The 16,683-nt window shown below is 42.0% G+C and overlaps 1 protein-coding gene across 2 annotated transcripts in view; it reads left to right on the top strand.

Annotated features, from left to right (window-relative positions):
- The first annotated feature begins 5,857 nt into the window (after nt 1–5,857).
- LOC306935681 (acylamino-acid-releasing enzyme-like) overlaps nt 5,858–16,683 on the top strand; it is a 30,335-nt gene continuing 19,509 nt past the window's right edge. Inside the window, exons 1-11 of one of the 2 annotated variants that reach the window (XM_079518849.1) lie at nt 5,858–5,986; nt 6,708–6,840; nt 7,643–7,769; nt 8,959–9,046; nt 9,794–9,869; nt 12,513–12,604; nt 13,203–13,280; nt 13,570–13,707; nt 14,541–14,632; nt 15,730–15,770; nt 16,530–16,651. In XM_079518849.1, coding sequence (XP_079374975.1) covers nt 5,975–5,986; nt 6,708–6,840; nt 7,643–7,769; nt 8,959–9,046; nt 9,794–9,869; nt 12,513–12,604; nt 13,203–13,280; nt 13,570–13,707; nt 14,541–14,632; nt 15,730–15,770; nt 16,530–16,651 — 999 coding nt within the window. In that variant the 5' untranslated portion in view covers nt 5,858–5,974. Of the gene's footprint in view, nt 5,987–6,603; nt 6,841–7,642; nt 7,770–8,958; nt 9,047–9,793; nt 9,870–12,512; nt 12,605–13,202; nt 13,281–13,569; nt 13,708–14,540; nt 14,633–15,729; nt 15,771–16,529; nt 16,652–16,683 lie in introns of both variants that reach the window. The other variant, XM_079518848.1, reaches the window with a different exon arrangement.

The following is a 16,683-nucleotide window of genomic DNA, read 5'->3' as shown; positions in this document are numbered from 1 at the left end:
TGCGTGATCTGCGCAAAAGGACAGTTAACCCATTTTGGGCGGGAACCCCTTTTGGTGTTTTAAACATTGTTATAATTTAGCTATTGAAAAATAGCAGATCTACAAGCTCATAGCGCGCCACCGAGTGGCGCGCTACGAGCTTGTAGGTCTGCTATTTTTGAAAAATCGTGAAAATATTTATTTCAGAAAACTGGAGGATTTAGAAGGATTTTTTTTAAATTTTGAGGTCAGGCCTAAATGGGTCAAATGATAAGGGACAATATCGGTGGCACCCAACTGTAACATCATAGTGGTGAGTGGTCATTGCATTTTAGATATCGTTGCTGTCGGGCAGAAACCTATTATCTCCATATTCTAACTTTTTGAGTTTTTTCGTAAATGAACTACTTAATGCGTCACACAAAAGCATCAAAGATAGCAGATGTGCAAGCTCGAAACGAGGCTTGAATTTCGAAAGCGACCCATTTTGAGCTTGCAGGTCTGCTACTTTTGATACTTTTGAATTTGAATCCAGAGATGAGGTTTCCACCCGACAGGTGAAAAAATACAGTTTTCTGAAAAGCTTCTGTTGCTATATCAGTGCTAACCCTCATGTTCATGTCAAGGATGCGTGATTATGAATCCCACCAACGTTCTAGGGTAGACCCGCCTCACCATGTGTCTGATTGGCTCCCGGGAAGGCATCGTTTTACTGAGGTTAGGCCGTTCAGGTTAGGTTTAGGGGGGTGCATACTTAGTTTAGACTAGTGGTTGGTTAGACATGGGTTAAGGTTAGGTTTAGGTGTGCTGCCCCGTGGGGGGTTAGGTTTAGGGTGAGGGTTTGAGATAGGTTGTAGTTGTAGGACTAGTGACTGGTCGCAAAAACGAGAACTGTCAATCACAACGACTACTGGCCAATCACAGCAGGGCTTTCCTAGAACTGCAGTGGGATAAATAATAACGCGTCAAGGACCCCCAAAAAAGCATTTGGCTGTGCAGACAGATGCTCTCCTGGTTAAAGGTCACAGGACACAACTAGGATTCAGGATTTATCATCAACAAGAATTCCACTCATACACCTGCTAAACAATATGCTTAGCCAATTCTCTCCCCAGAGTATACTTGGCGGAGATGGGACATAATAAAATCCGTGGTCATGTTTCTCAGACTCTCAGTTTCACTACGTATGCAGTACGTTGTGCTTAGCGAGGCAGATGGAATGTACACTGTGTGATGATGCTGACCTCTGTGTTCGAGCGGGACTGCACAGAATGTACGCAGTGTGTCAATGTGTGACGATGTGTGACGATGACACTAACCTATCTGCTACTATAGGGCACAGCTGTTGTGGCCATTTTGTAGTCCCTCAGATAGAAAACCCCATTCAGTTTTCCAAAAATATTTATATGAATTATTTTAAGCATGGTGATTTTTTTTTTTATTAAATTGTATACTAAAAATACCCTTTTTTGCGGTTTTCAAATATTTTTCGACACGGAATCAAATGATCATGATTTCCAAGGCTCGCCCTGGATGGCTTGTTTCCAGGCTTGAAACAATTAATAGCCTATGAATATTTTTGGACAAATGGGCTTTGGGTCTGTGGCACTTTACCACCACTGCTATGCTCTATATATATATGTGTAGGTCCATCGAGACATGAGTGTGTGTTACAGAGAAACTGAGTCACTCTCTCTCCCACTCTCACGTACACACAACACATACATACACATACACATTCCAAGCGATCAGCGATGACATCAGTACCATGAGCTTATCAGTTCCAAATGAGGATGTTGTTTTCACAGTCAGAGACTCAGAGAAACCTTTGTATGTCACAACAGTAACACAACACAACGGTATGCTGACCCAAAACCATTCACTTTACAAGGATGAATGATGCATGGTGCATGGGAAATCTATTGTGGTCAGACATTACAGTTGACAGCTGTCCAGTGAATATGAAACACTGAAGTGGTTAAGCCTGATCATACGGCAAAGCATAAATGAAGCATTATTGTTCCAACTTCATTGCATCCCTGTTCTTACCTTCTATACCTTCGATCACAGCTGATAACTGGCCAAACCTCAGTGTTCAGCTTTCAAACAAAACCATCAATGACAACACATTGACCTGATCATTTGATATGTAGGTGGTCAGTGTCCCCAGCTCTTATAGTACTGACATTGTTTAGTGATCACAACAACCGTATGCTTATTCATTGAACCTATAAGTGTCAGCACTGGAGCAAGATAATGCACTGTTACCACCATGGACCCGTAACTGTCCATTTGGTTCCATTTGTACACTCAGAGTTACAGAACCGTAAAGGTCCATTTGGATCCCTGGTGATCCCTGAACCCAACGTTTGAAACAGCATTATAAGATTCAGTCTGGAGGCCTGTTTCAATATCTAATATGAGGCCCCCATATATAGTATACCTATGACATAATTATTCTGTTGATACAGGAGTATTGATACAAATAGTTTTGTCTGTTCAATATCGCGTTCAGCCATTACTCTCGACAATTATGCAGCAACACCTCCCTTCACAATAAAGTGTCTCCCCTTTACCTCCCAATGCTACACATTTTACCCAGGTTATTAACATGGAATAGGTGTAACTTAACATCGTGGGAGTTGACTGACGCCTGGCGGTCAGTCGGAGCTCGGAGGTCCCCCTGAGGGTGGAGGCCTGTTTTTTTTTTTAATAATATTTATTTTATTTGGAAAAAGCAGTACAATAACAGCATTTCTATGTATGCATAGGACACAAGTGCAGTTCCCAGGATTTCTTTTTACACCCCTCTTCCCTCCCTCCCCCCTCCAAGTGACTCCATCTCCAGTGTCTCTAACATCCTTGCTTTCTTCAGGACTACATATGGCATCAAGTCAACACTTAACAGGGGCAAAGGGCAATATCGCTTCAGAGTGTACATTTCAGAAGGAGAAAAAGAAGAAAGAGTGGGCAGACAAAAGAAAAAGACAGACAAAAACAACAACAACAACCAAGAAACTAAAGTATTTACAATATTGCTGAGGGGAACAAAAACAAAACAGCTTTGGACTTCGACCATGAGAAGAGGAAGGGTGTCTTAAACATGTTCTACAAAGATCATAAAGCAGGCTATTAGGACCAGTGAGATCACACAAAGTCAGCTCTCAGAGGGGCAATGTGGGAGGCCTGTTTTAATTGAAACTGGTGAAACATAGCAGGGCCTCCTGTGATGAGATTGTACCAAATTCAGGAATCAGGACACATGCACAGACTGCAGCGGCGCCTGAACAAAGTGGTGTTGTAGTCATGCATGGTGATGGTTTGTATTGTGTGTGATGTCAGCCCTGAACTTGCCTATTTAAATTGTGAAAACATCATTTAGAAACATTTTTTAAGGGTTTCAGAAAGAGTCAGCAAGGTCTTTCAAAGACCGAGTGAGTGAGTGAGTAAGTGAGTGAGTGAGGGAGGGAGTGAGTAAAAAAACCACACCCGTCACCCGTGTGAATCATCATCATCATACATGTTGTACATGTATTGTACATCATCTCATGAACAACTGAATTTATGTGATTGATTAGCCGATTTGCTCGTCTACATATGACGTAAATTATCAATGGCATTTAATGTTCGGGTTGCCACAAATCTATGTCATATTTGAGGCACATATAGGACCTCATTTCTCCTTTCATTGTCAATGGCAAATATGAGACGTGTGGGGACAAAAGCTGTATATGTGATTGTTAGCTGATTTGCTCGTATACATATAACGTAAATGTTCCCTTCATTGTCAATGGCATTTAGTGTTTGTGTTGCCACAAATCTACGTCATATTTGAGGCACATATGACCTTTCTCCTTTCATTGTCAATGGCAAATATGAGACGTGTGGGGACAAAAGCTGTATATAGGAGCGCTCCTCAAAAATAGGCTGAAAAACACCTAAACTCGATCCCATCGCAGTCCATAACAACCTTTATGAGAATACACCACTGCTCCTGTAAGGTACAGTATGAGGTCTCCCCAGACTCCGGTCAGCTTTACTGAGCATCCACATGGCTACTGCTAGACTCTCTGACCTCTGGGTCCTTCACCTTTAACCCCCAGAGAGGTGCAAAATTCAGACGCGTTCGTTTACATGATTATTCCCATAAATGGACCAGAACTTCAGTAATAACACACACAGAGATTTACAATTTCAGTCAATTCGTTTTATGCCCTACTTCTAGTTACAATTATGTTTGTGCCTAATCATAATATATGTGGACCTATACAATCATACTATAACGAACAGAGACAGATGTTACCAACTTTGATTACCGCAGAGCTCATAATGAATTATTAGCCCTGGACTCATCATCCTAGTGACAATGAGTCAAGTTCACCAACAACATCCATAGTATTATAGTCTCTTAGTGCCGCCACTCGGCCAATCACAAGTTTTCTTCAGATGGTCTGATCCATCGTGTGGTTGTCATCGCTTTGCGTGGTCATCTTCTCCCGGTCATCCTCTGTCATGAGTGAGTGTTGTGTACGTGTTTTATTAAGTCAGCTTGTGTGTGTGTGTGTGTGTGTGTGTGAACCATCCGGTCCCATTGTTTGCTCAGTCCGGTCCAGTCGAGGTGACTTTGACCTGTGAGGGAACCTAACTGTGTTCCTCTGTTAGTGTGTGCATGTGCTGAGAGGATGACGCTGGAGCGGGCCTGTGTGTTTACCTATGAGTGATGTACTATTAACGTGATCTTAACTTGTGTGAGAGTTATGTGCAACATTTAAGATTAAATATCATTTTCTCCTATATTTACCTATTCACTCTATATATAAGGTAATAATTCCATAATAGCTTTAGTGGTAAAGATATATATATCCATTAGGTGCATATACTGTTTTTCCAGGAATAATAATCTCTTCCACTACCTTCATGAATACGCAAAGACAGGCCGCCCGCAATGACCCGGACTGCCAAATGCAGAGCAAAGGCCAGATCCCAAATCACAGAATTTGTGATTTGGCCAGAATGAGATGATGTATAATGATGTATGATGATGTATGAACTATGATGATAAGAGCGCCCTCACTCTCCACCACATCTCAGAGGCAAATGTTATATACTTTGACTCCACTACAATTATTTGAAGCTAAACACTCATTGGTCCACTGGCCCTCAATGACTGTTTATTTCTGTCTTCAAGCAAGACGAATGTGTATGTGTCACCCAGATCATGTTACTATTACAGACAGTTGACTGAAACATTCTCTTCTTGTGAATCCAGACTACAGACCATTGTCAACAGTAGAGGGCGCCAAAGCTCACTGACTCACAAGGTACATTTTCCCTCCTCACAATGGAACGCATAGTTATGGTTCAGAACTTCAGAAATCAACATCATGTTTAAATATTTCAGTAATTCTTTATTATATGTTTATGTTCCGGTGTGTGGTGTGGTTATGGTCTGAGAGGGCGTTTTTCTCATAATTTCTACTGACTAGAAAATAAAGTACCTTAAATATTATGCACAGACTCAGCAGCAGCCACTAGTCTTTCAGCAACGTGGTTGCCATGTCTGCTTACTATAAGCGACGTTGGGGCTTGTTTCTAAAGTAGTCTCTGTTGCTTATTTTGGGCTTGCTTTATGTTGTTTAAAAAAAACAATGGTTCTCAAACATCTTCATGTCAAGGAAGGAAAATAATACTCTCCCGTCTCCCCCCACCTGAACAAAATCATGCCAGGGATAATATTTGTGTTGTTAAAATGTTTTTTTTTTAAATCCACAATTACTTATTTATTTTTGAAAATAAGCTTCTTTCATAGCCTGGGTTCCACGCTGCGTTCCGTGGATTTGTTTTGTCACTCGCTTATGGTTGCTTATTTATTTCTCTCGCAAAATCTGGCAACACTGCTAAACAGGAGAGTGGAGAAGGGATTGCTTATTTATTGTGTACTCACACCGTACCGTTATCGTACACAAACACAAATGACAAACGTCTGACCACGACCATGGACTCACATGTAAGTTAACTGCCAGATTTGAGACACCTCACACAATTATGACAATGCTGTGAACAAATTCAATCCAAGCTCTATTATGTATCGCCTTCTTTAGAAACTTCGCACAGTGAATGAATTGGCTTGTTATGGAACTAGCTTGTTTTGCTAGCCGTGTCAGCTGAGAGGAGGCACTTCCTTCATGTGTCTTGACTGAGCCGATCTGTTTGATTGATTTAATACTGTTTAATAACAGTTTGCATGGGGAAAAACACAGGAAAGTACAGTACGAGGTCTGCTGAGATGATTTGTAACCCAATAAAGCATATGGCTTGTTGTTTCCAACGGGGAATTTGGGGTCCTTGACTCCTTCCTATTCAATCTGTATGTATCTGTCTTGAGAGAGTTTTGTCTTCAAATCTGTATGCAAATGTCTTTCTTGAGTTTAAAATCTTAGCAGACCTTGAACTGTGCTTTTTTTCTGCAAACTGTTAAAGAAGTCAGTCAGTCAAAAGAACATACAGATGCAGTTCAGGACTCTTAGTTATAGGTTGTAAGTAACAGAGTATTGATACTTTTACCTAGGTAAAAAAAACAACACCACTGCTTACTACCTATGGTTGCATGTCTCGCCCATGCAGTTAGGTAAGAAATGAACAGGTCATTGTTCGCAGTGAAGAGGCTTCTTGTGGTGGGTCGCAGCAGCAGTGTGAGTGACTGTGCTGTGCGTTGCTGCCACCTGCAGGTCATGACCACCAGGCCAGATGACATCTCCAAGCTGTACAGGGAGCTCAGCCTCTACCCCTCTCTGAGCAGGGCCGACGTGGGGCCTGTCATCACCTCTCAGTACGGGGGCAAATACAGCAACATCTACACAGGTATAGAGACTTGCCCCTTTCGGGACCCTCGGTTACCTTTTCTGAATTTTGGACGGTGGTAACCTAGGGTCCCTTCCTGGTTATTCAACTCTCCATAGGAATGATAGGACGCAACTTTACCACTGTCTGTTCACGGAGACCCGTGTGGTCGCTTGAGTGTTGATGAAATGTTTCAAAGATGGATAAAGTTGCAGTAGGAGACCGTGGGTGCGAAGCGGCGTTAAGTATTTTTAAAGAAGTTTTGGCTTCTCTGAAATTCTCTCTTCGGACGTGAGGTACCATGTCCCGCCTCCCACGACACAACGGCATTAAAAACATCCAGCATGTACGCGGTTGGCCGATCAGAGGCAGTAAGTAGTGAAACATCACATCAACACTCAAGCGACCACGCGGGTCTCCGTGAACAGACAGTGGTAAAGTTACGTCCTATCATTCCTATGGAGAGTGGAATTACCAGGAAGGGACCAATACCACCGTCCAAAATTCAGAAAAGGTAACCGAGGGTTCCAAAAGGGCCTAGTATAGAGGCGTGCGTGAGTGAGAGAGAAATGTACACAAAATATTTATAGAATGTAGCCTACAATCTGATTATCTAAAATGGAGACTATGATATGCAAATTGCAAACTAACCTGATTACCCGGGACTACCGTACTATGTCAACGCGCATACCCTCTATATCGGAACTTGTCCCTATATATATATCTGTTACCCTATCGTAAGTAGTATAACAATAACTAGCTGTTGCTAACATAAAGAATTGTTCTATGGAAGTTTTAATGACATTGATTTGATTTCCCCCAGAATGGAGCCAGCGTGACCTGGAGAGGAATGAGAATGTCAAGTTCTGCCGGCAGTACATTGTGTTCCACGACGACAAGTCGGTGGTCTACTCTGGACCGTCAGGAAACTGCACTGAGATCAAGGGAGAGTATGTTCACATTTTACCAGGTTAACCACTTAAACCCTGAATTATTTCTTGACTGGGGACCCACTATGGGGTGCATGCTTAGTTTAGACTAGTCATTGGTTAGACATAAGGGTTGGGAGAGGGTTAGGTTTAGGTGTGCTGCCCCGTGGGAGGTTAGGGTGAGGGTTTGAGATAGGTTGTAGTTGTAGGACTGGTCTAACCAATGACTAGTAGTACTGCACCCGATCCCTATACGTCAGTGGTTCCCAAACAGCAGGTCGGGACCCATTTGTGGGTCACGGACCAATTTTTATGGGTCACGACTCGAGTAAAGACTTTCCTACATTTAAAAAAATATATATAAAAAAAACATTTTGAAATATATGTATTTATTTAAACAAACAAATCTAAGAAAGTGTGTGTGTGTGTGTGTGTGTGTGTGTGTGTGTGTGTGTGTGTGTGTGTGTGTGTGTGTGTGTGTGTGTGTGTGTGTGTGTGTGTGTGTGTGTGTGTGTGTGTGTGTGTGTGTGTGTGTGTGTGTGTGTGTGTGTGTGTGAAAATAGCCACAAAAAAGCAGCAAAAGCGGTCCCCGGCTATCTCTCTTCTGGGTCGTCGACCAGAAAAGTTTGGGAACCACTGCTATATACGGTCCCCTCCTTTTCCCCCTCTATGCCAAATCTCGTCGATCTACAAGGTCATATAACACGTCCGTCTTGTGAGTTTGTAGATCGGCTGAATGCTTGCACCAGAATAGGGAAGACGCAAGCTCCATCAAGTGGTTACTAGATTAGTATTTTCGGCACAAAATGGCTAAAAATGCATTTTCGGCCTATTCGGTTTCGGCCCGAATAGGCAGAAAATATATCACCGAATAGTGTATGCAATTAATGCATTCAAAAGAGCTGAATAAATGTTTTATGGACCCATAATAGTGATTATTATTTAAGTTAAGTTTTGCCATAACCATTTATTTTGCCATAACCATTTATTTTGCCATCAGGTAGCTTTAAGGTACGGCCATGACAGCAATTGTAGGAAAAAAGATCTATAATATTAATCATATTTGGGTATTCGGCCAAATGTTTCCTATATTCGGTTTCGCCCAAGAATTTCCCTTTTGGTGCATCCCTAAAATAGATGGTTGCAGACGGCGATGAACTGCATACTGACTGAGAGATATTCTTTGTGCTTGTCTTTAATGTCCTCTCAGGTTGCTGAGTAGAGATTCCCCTTCCGGAGACATGAAGGCTGTCGTCAGAGAAGTCTCTGTCAAAGGGGAAGACAAGCAGTTTCTGGAGGTCAGTCCATTTATTTACAAGCTCTATTAAGTTTACTTTCAGATCAGAATCAGATTGTTCCCTATGGGAAGCGTTCCGCTAATTAAAAAAAGCCTTATTGGCACCACTTTTTCTATCCCAAAACACTATAGGTGAACATGTCCTATACCCACTGTTATTCTACTCTACTAGGGGTGCAACAGTTAATTGGATTATAAATAATATTACATTATTTAATAAAATAACTGATTCTTATTTTGAGCATATGTCATAGGCAAAGTAAAAAAAAAACAGAACATTTGTCAAATAAATGGAAGATGGTCAAGCGATGCAACACGTGACCTTGTAGATCTGCTAAGGTTTTGCACTATGTCACCATTGTGAGACAATGTATTATCCATTAACCAATCGGTTAATAATGGATAAAGTACGAAAAAACAACCCTGCACTACTTGATTAATCGAAAAAGGAATAGTTAGAATAATCGTTATGGAAAATAATGGATAGTTGCAGCCTATACTGTTTTCTAATTATCTTGACCTTGTTTTAATAGGCAGTATGTTCATCAGTTTACATGAACACGTGCTAGTATTATTTGTTTTATGACGAGATACAGTGAGACACTTATGAAGCTCTGTATTTGCCTGCCTTGTATCGCTGCACACAACAGTACGTTTTCATTTTCGTACTCTACTGCTTTGCTGCTCCTCTGGGCGACTGAATTTCCCCTGTGGGATAATACAGGTATCTATCTTATCCATCCTGCAGATCTGGAGTAAGAACCTAAAGGAGAAGAGCATAAACCTGTCTGCCTTGAAGAAGCACGGCAAGGTCTATGAAGATGGTGAGAGACGCGGCTTGTCTTCATGTGTAATCATTGTCATTCCCATAACTAGAAGCTTCGATCACGGAGAAAATGTACTTTAAAAAAAAAAAAAAAGAAGGGGGGAAAAAAAAGTGTAACGCAGAAACCTGTGGCCTGTAGATTGATGTTACCATTCAGTATTTTAGCCGTGACGTGAGCGCCCCCTCCTGAGATACTTCCGGGTCCTACTTTTGTGTCGCTTTTGTGTCCCCATAGAGTTATACTGTGACGCTCCGTCGGACTAAATCTGAGACGAAAACAACCACGAAAGTCTCATTTTACCGCTTTCCTCGCAACAACAAAGCTGCGCTGCTCTCCCAAATCTGGCTGTGACAGGCCGTCTGCCCCACACGGAATACTATCGCCATTTTATTTCATTGTGTCAACTAAATCCTCATTAATGCAAACTAGATTCAACATACTCAAGCCTGCAAACATTCTAAATATGCCCCCGAAATATTTTACTGAGCAAATGGACTGTTTACCACCTTCAATAATAATGATAATAATAGTCTTTATTGTCTCCACATCATATTTTTTTTTGTCATGGAAACTTGTACAAAACATTAATAATTCTACTCGAGTTGGAAGCATTAAGACCCATTTTAACCCTCAATGGCTTCCTTTCTGAAAAATAACGTCATTGTAAAAAGATTCACGCGTTTAGATATTCTATTTACAATGAGATGCGGACGGGAGCTGGTGCCACTTGGACCCGGACGTAACGTAGCACTACAAAATGACGTCGGACTAATGACCTATACTGAATAGGTGCGTGTCGCTGTTTGATGACGTTGCGTAGAGTGGTCCTAATGGGCTAAAGACATAGAGGGTGGGATAATAAGCCTAGAACCTTGGCAGAGTACTTGAATGACCCACTTCTGATTGTGGTAGATGACTACGTGTTATTTTCACAAAACTGGCTGCGCATGGAAAGACTTAGCCTCGGTCCCAGGCTTACTCGTCTGCGAAGAGAAAAGCCTGGTCACAATATAAGGCATAGAGTGCATAGCCGGAAATGTCAGTCCGGAACATCCGTCGGATTTATTTCCCCCCGGATACAATTTGTTGACCAATCACAACACTTGTTTCATACACGGAGAATGTAAACAGATTGTAAACGTTGTAAACGTAATTTCCTTGAGCGGTACTTCCGCCAAAATCCAGTACTTCAGCCAAATTCCAGCAATGCACTCTCACATATTGTGCCCAGCGTGAGAAAGGATGATTGATGTGATTGGATCCCTCGCTGTACTGCACGTGAAACCTGCAAAAATGCAGCAGTATTTTAGTTGGTAAAAGCGTAGCTGTTTCTGTTAAAACATCCCATCCCTTTATGTGTGTTGCAGTAGAAAGGTTTGGCTAGAGCCAGACCGGTATATTGGTTAGGTCCATATACTGTATCGGCCATTGTTTGACTTTTATGTAGACATTTGCAATGAATGCAGTCGTGCTGAACGACCGAGGATTTATGAATACCATAAATGATGTTGCTATGTTCACGCTACACTATGGAAACTAATACTGGAATGGCTTGAGATGCTGAGTTGAGATGTTGTTTCTGTTGTAAAAAACAGTCTAAAATGAAAATGAACAAAAGACAAAATGGCACGAGCATCTTACAGCTTTGTGCTCAGCTTTATACATCAAGTAATCCTTCACATTTTCCAACCACTAGAGGGCAGCATTACTGTGTACTACTGTACAAATGTTCACGGTCTATGGTACTGTACTGAAAAAGGGGATCTGTGTGTTTGCAATGAAATGCAAGTGGTGGAAAGTATAACTACTCAAGTAATAATTTGAGGTACTTTTACTTTGGTACTTTGATACTCTGGTATTTCCTTTTCTACTCTACTTCATCTCAGATGCAAATATTGTACTTTTTACTCCACTACAAGTATTTAAACTGTTAGTTACTTTGTGGATTTTGATTATTATTACATAACATGCATGAACCACTTCAGCCCTGTTTAAACGTTGGCTGATGTACAAGCTTCCAACGTGCCGCGATGCGTTGTGAGCTATTTTCAAAAGACACACGATTTAATATCTAAAAAGAGCTTTTAGTGTTAAGTTTCTCTTTAAATGTCCTACTGTCCCACACATTTCTGTGTTGTTCTGTTGTCACCAGACCAGTTTGTCTGTCTGGTGTGGTCCCACTCTGAGACACATCTCCTGTACATTACTGTGTTTGTCTCTAGACCAGTTTGTCTGTGTGGTCCCACTCTGAGACACATCTCCTGTACATTACTGTGTTTGTCTCTAGACCAGTTTGGCTGTCTGGTGTGGTCCCACTCTGAGACACATCTCCTGTACATTACTGTGTTGTTTGTCTCTAGACCAGTTTGGCTGTCTGGTGTGGTCCCACTCTGAGACACATCTCCTGTACATTACTGTGTTTGTCTCTAGACCAGTTTGGCTGTCTGGTGTGGTCCCACTCTGAGACACATCTCCTGTACATTACTGTGTTTGTCTCTAGACCAGTTTGGCTGTCTGGTGTGGTTCCACTCTGAGACACATCTCCTGTACATTACTGTGTTTGTCTCTAGACCAGTTTGTCTGTCTGGTGTGGTCCCACTCTGAGACACATCTCCTGTACATTACTGTGTTTGTCTCTAGACCAGTTTGGCTGTCTGGTGTGGTCCCACTCTGAGACACATCTCCTGTACGTGGCAGAACGGAAAAGACCAAAGGCTGAGTCCTTCTTCCAGGTGACTATCACATGCACTCGCTTTCCATAGAGCACCGAATTCTGATCGTCACATTCCCCCCACCCCATTCTGAATTCCCATAGACTTATTTATATCTCATCAAATAAAACAAATGAGACCCTTATGGGTCCATTTGTTTTTTTATTTTTATGCTCAAGAGTTAAAATATTGTTTGCATTATTTAATTTACAAGAAGTTTATACAATAATGAGTACCACAGACGAATAACAGTCTAAGTCCACACTATTGATCCATAATATATAAATGATAGATAAGGGTTCAGGACAACGAGGCCTTTTCGTGGAGGGGTCAGAATGAAATTTGGACTTAGACTGTTTTTCGTCTGTGGTACTAGAATGTAGAAGAATTGTTATTTTGATCAATGTTTGCCAACATCAAGAAAACAAAAGTTTTGCGTCTGAGAAGCTAAATCTCATCAAATGGTGGTTTCGGCTCAAATGGAAAATTAATAATGGACCTTGATAAAAAAAAGAGGTATACCTCTCCACTACATGTCGGCGGCAAATATAGTACTTTTCACTCGACCAAGTGAAATGACGACCAAGCATTAGTAATTCATTTAATTTTCTGTTTTTAGACGGAGTCACCAGAGTCGTCCTCCACTGGAGATGAGGAGGACACTCTGAAAATGGGGAAGAAAGAAGAAGCCACAAAGGTCTGTATTTTTAACCCATTTTGACCTGAGATCAGATTCTAAAAATGTCTTCTACATCCTGACAGTTTTCTGAAAGAGCTATGTTTCTATGTCAGTCGTTCTTCGATTTTTTTTAAAATAGCAGACCTACAAGCTCGTAGCGCGCCACTCGGTGGCGCGCTATGAGCTTGTAGATCTGCTATTTTTCAATAGCTAAAGCATAACATAACATAATGCTAACACCAAAAGGGGTTAAGATCACATCTTAACGGTTTGCTTATGGTATGTGTTTACCATTGTGCTCCAACAGGGGGAGCAGTTTGTCTTCTACGAGGACTGGGGAGAGGCTCTGGTCAGTAAGAGCTGCCCGGTGCTCTGCGTGCTCGACATTGAGGGCAGCAATGTCTCCGTGCTGGAGGGAATACCTGAGGACATTTCCCCTGGACAGGTCAGGCGAGACGGGTCATATAGTACCCAATCTGATTTGGTGCTCTAGTGCAGGGGTTCTCAACCCGTGGGTCGCGACCATTTTGAAAATAATTTGGGGGCCCAAATTATTTAAAAAAAAAAAAGAAGAGTTTACATATAGTACACATAGTACATGCGGGGGTCCCGAGACATTGCCAAAGTATTTCTGGGGGTCCCTGGCCAAAAACGTTGGCCATAAAAATGTTATCCAAAGACAACAAAATATTCTAAGTTTTGGGTCTGCGAGGCAAAATCTTATCAAATGGTGGTCCGTGCCTCAAATGCAGAATAAATGTGGGCCTCCCTTGATATGAAGAGGGATGAAAGCCACTGCTCTATTGTTAGTCACTATGATCCTGATCCATGGATCAGTTTGCACTGTGTACATTAAAGGGGAAAACCACCCATTTTCAACATTTTACCATGTCATTAATATACCTTAGAGCTGTTGTGTGGAAATAATAAAAAAGGTCCCCCCCATTCTGTGTTTCCTAGAACTGTAATTATGAAAAAAATCATTAACATGGTGAAACACATCTTGATGACATCATCAAGATGTGATTCACCATGTTATTACCATGTTATTATTTCCACACAACAGCTCTAAGGTATATTAATGACATGGTAAAATGTTGAAAATGAGTGGAATGCCCCTTTAACCAAAGTTGGAGGCAGACAAATTGAAAGTAAACACTAAAAATATGGTTATAAGAGGTTTCTGGTCGACAACAGCGCTATGCTAGATTGTTGTGTATTTGTACTTACTAAGTTCTCTCTTTCTGTTTCTCTCTCTCTCTCTCTGTGTGTCGGCAGGCGTTTTGGGCTCCTGGTGACACAGGCGTGGTTTTTGTGGGCTGGTGGCACGAGCCGTTCAGACTGGGCCTCAAGTACTGCCCCAACAGGAGGTGAGTCATGTGGAGAGAGGAGTAAAAAAGAAGAGTACTGTAAAAAAAAAAGCCCAAACCACACTGGTAGGGACTCCTTGGGACAAAACCGTTTTAAGGTCAACCACACCAATGCAACTCAATGAGTTGCTTTGATGTAGTTGACCTTAACACATTGAGTGCCACCTGGTGGCCGGAAGTGGTGGTGCTTGGGTGCCACCGGATCAGAATCTGTTTTAGTCGGTTTTGGCTTCCATCTTGGATGCTAAATTATTAGCGTTAATGCTAGCAAGCTAAAATAGGCCAATCCCAAGCTAAAAACGCCAATGTTCCAATCGCGATCACCGGATAATCACAAATGACCTCCGAACATCGTCGATTTGTTCAAAACCATGGACAGCGCCGTAGTTTCCGAGAAAAGAGCGTGCAAAGGCCGCGGCTAATGCAGAAGCTAATGGCTATGGAGAAAGAGAAGCAGTGCTGGCGAGGCCTTAGCAAGCCGCCATAGCAACCGGAGCGATTCCAAAGATGAAGCGCAGCGGGGCTTTCTTATAGCGATATCAAACACGATATCAAGGACGAGTATACCCGTCCTTATGATCCAATGTGTTAAAAAAACATCTCGTCCCGTCTCGACACTTTGGTGTGGTTTGGGCTTTAGGCAAGGGTTGTGTGTGTGTGTGGTGTGTGGTGTGTGGTGTGTGTGTGTGTGTGTGTAAGAAGTACGTGGCAAGATATACGAGCTCACAACACGTCGTAAAATAATGTCTCTTTTGGGTCTAGAGCTAAAAGAGTTTGGTGTCCAATCTGGGCTGGCAATGATGTGTGGTAACGGAAAAATAAATAAACACAAAGTAAAAAAAAAGTGAATTGACAAAAAGATATTTGATTTAAATCTTCAGCCGCTCTCAATCAATCACCTTTCAGTTACAGTAATGGCATAGCTAGTGGACATCTAACCATGGAGATTATGACAGGTGTGTGAACACCTCACATGTGGAAAGTCATCTGACTCTCTGAATCTCCTCCAAGGGAGGAATTGAAACATTCTGTGGTGAGAATCGTTTAGCTTGAAATCCCCGATCTTCCCCTTTTTTTCCCCCCCTGTGCGTCAACAGGTCGTCTCTGTTCTATGTGGATCTTACAGGAGGGAAATGTGGTAAGTACACAGTACTCTGTTCTGTTTTAAACCCATGTCAGACCTGTGACCTGTGTCGCCTTAGCTTTTAACCACTTTAAACATTATTTAAAACTTTAGCTGTTGAAAAATTGGCAGATCTACAAGCTCAGCGTGGCACCGAGTGCCACGATACGAGCTTGTAGATCTGCTATTTTTGAAAGATCGTGAAAATGTGTGCAAATCTTTGAATGTATATTCTTTCACATTTTTCTGAACGTTTTTAACTCAAATATTTGCTTCTAGTCCTTGGAACAACGTATTTTCAGATGGGGGGTCGGCGGCCAATTACATATAATCTTTGGGGTCCTTAGAGTGTAGTTAGAGAACCACTGATATATGAACATAGGTTTTTCAGAAAACTATGTCAGAACTTAAGTCTCAGGTCTTAATAGGTGATGCTTGCCATCGAGCATCTAAGTTCTATAAATGGTAAATGGTGCATTTATATAGCACCTTTATCCAAGGCGCTTTACATAGATTGTGCATTACATTCACCCATTCACACACACATTCATACACCGATTGCGGCGGAAGCCTTGCAAGGTACCAACCAGCACATCGGGAGCAATTTGGGGTTCAGTGTCTTGCCCAAGGACACTTCGACATGTAGACAGGAGGAGCCGGGATTCGAACCGCCGACCCATGGATCATTGGACGACCTGCTCTACCTCTTGAGCCACAGTCGCCCCTAAAATCTATAATCTCATACTGACATTATCTCTGTCGTGTCCTTTTTAGAGCAGCTGTCGTCGGGCACCAGTGCAGTGTGCTCCCCGAGGCTCAGTCCAGACCTGTGTAGAATCGTCTACCTGGAGTGTGACGTCTATGGTCCACACATGCAGTGCAGCAAGCTCTGTATGGTAAGACCAGATGAACGCCTGTGTTCTGAAAG

Source organism: Electrona antarctica (genome assembly GCF_951216825.1).
Source record: "Electrona antarctica genome assembly, chromosome: 2".
Taxonomy (NCBI): Eukaryota; Metazoa; Chordata; class Actinopteri; order Myctophiformes; family Myctophidae; genus Electrona; species Electrona antarctica.
This window is presented reverse-complemented; position numbering and strand designations above follow the sequence as displayed.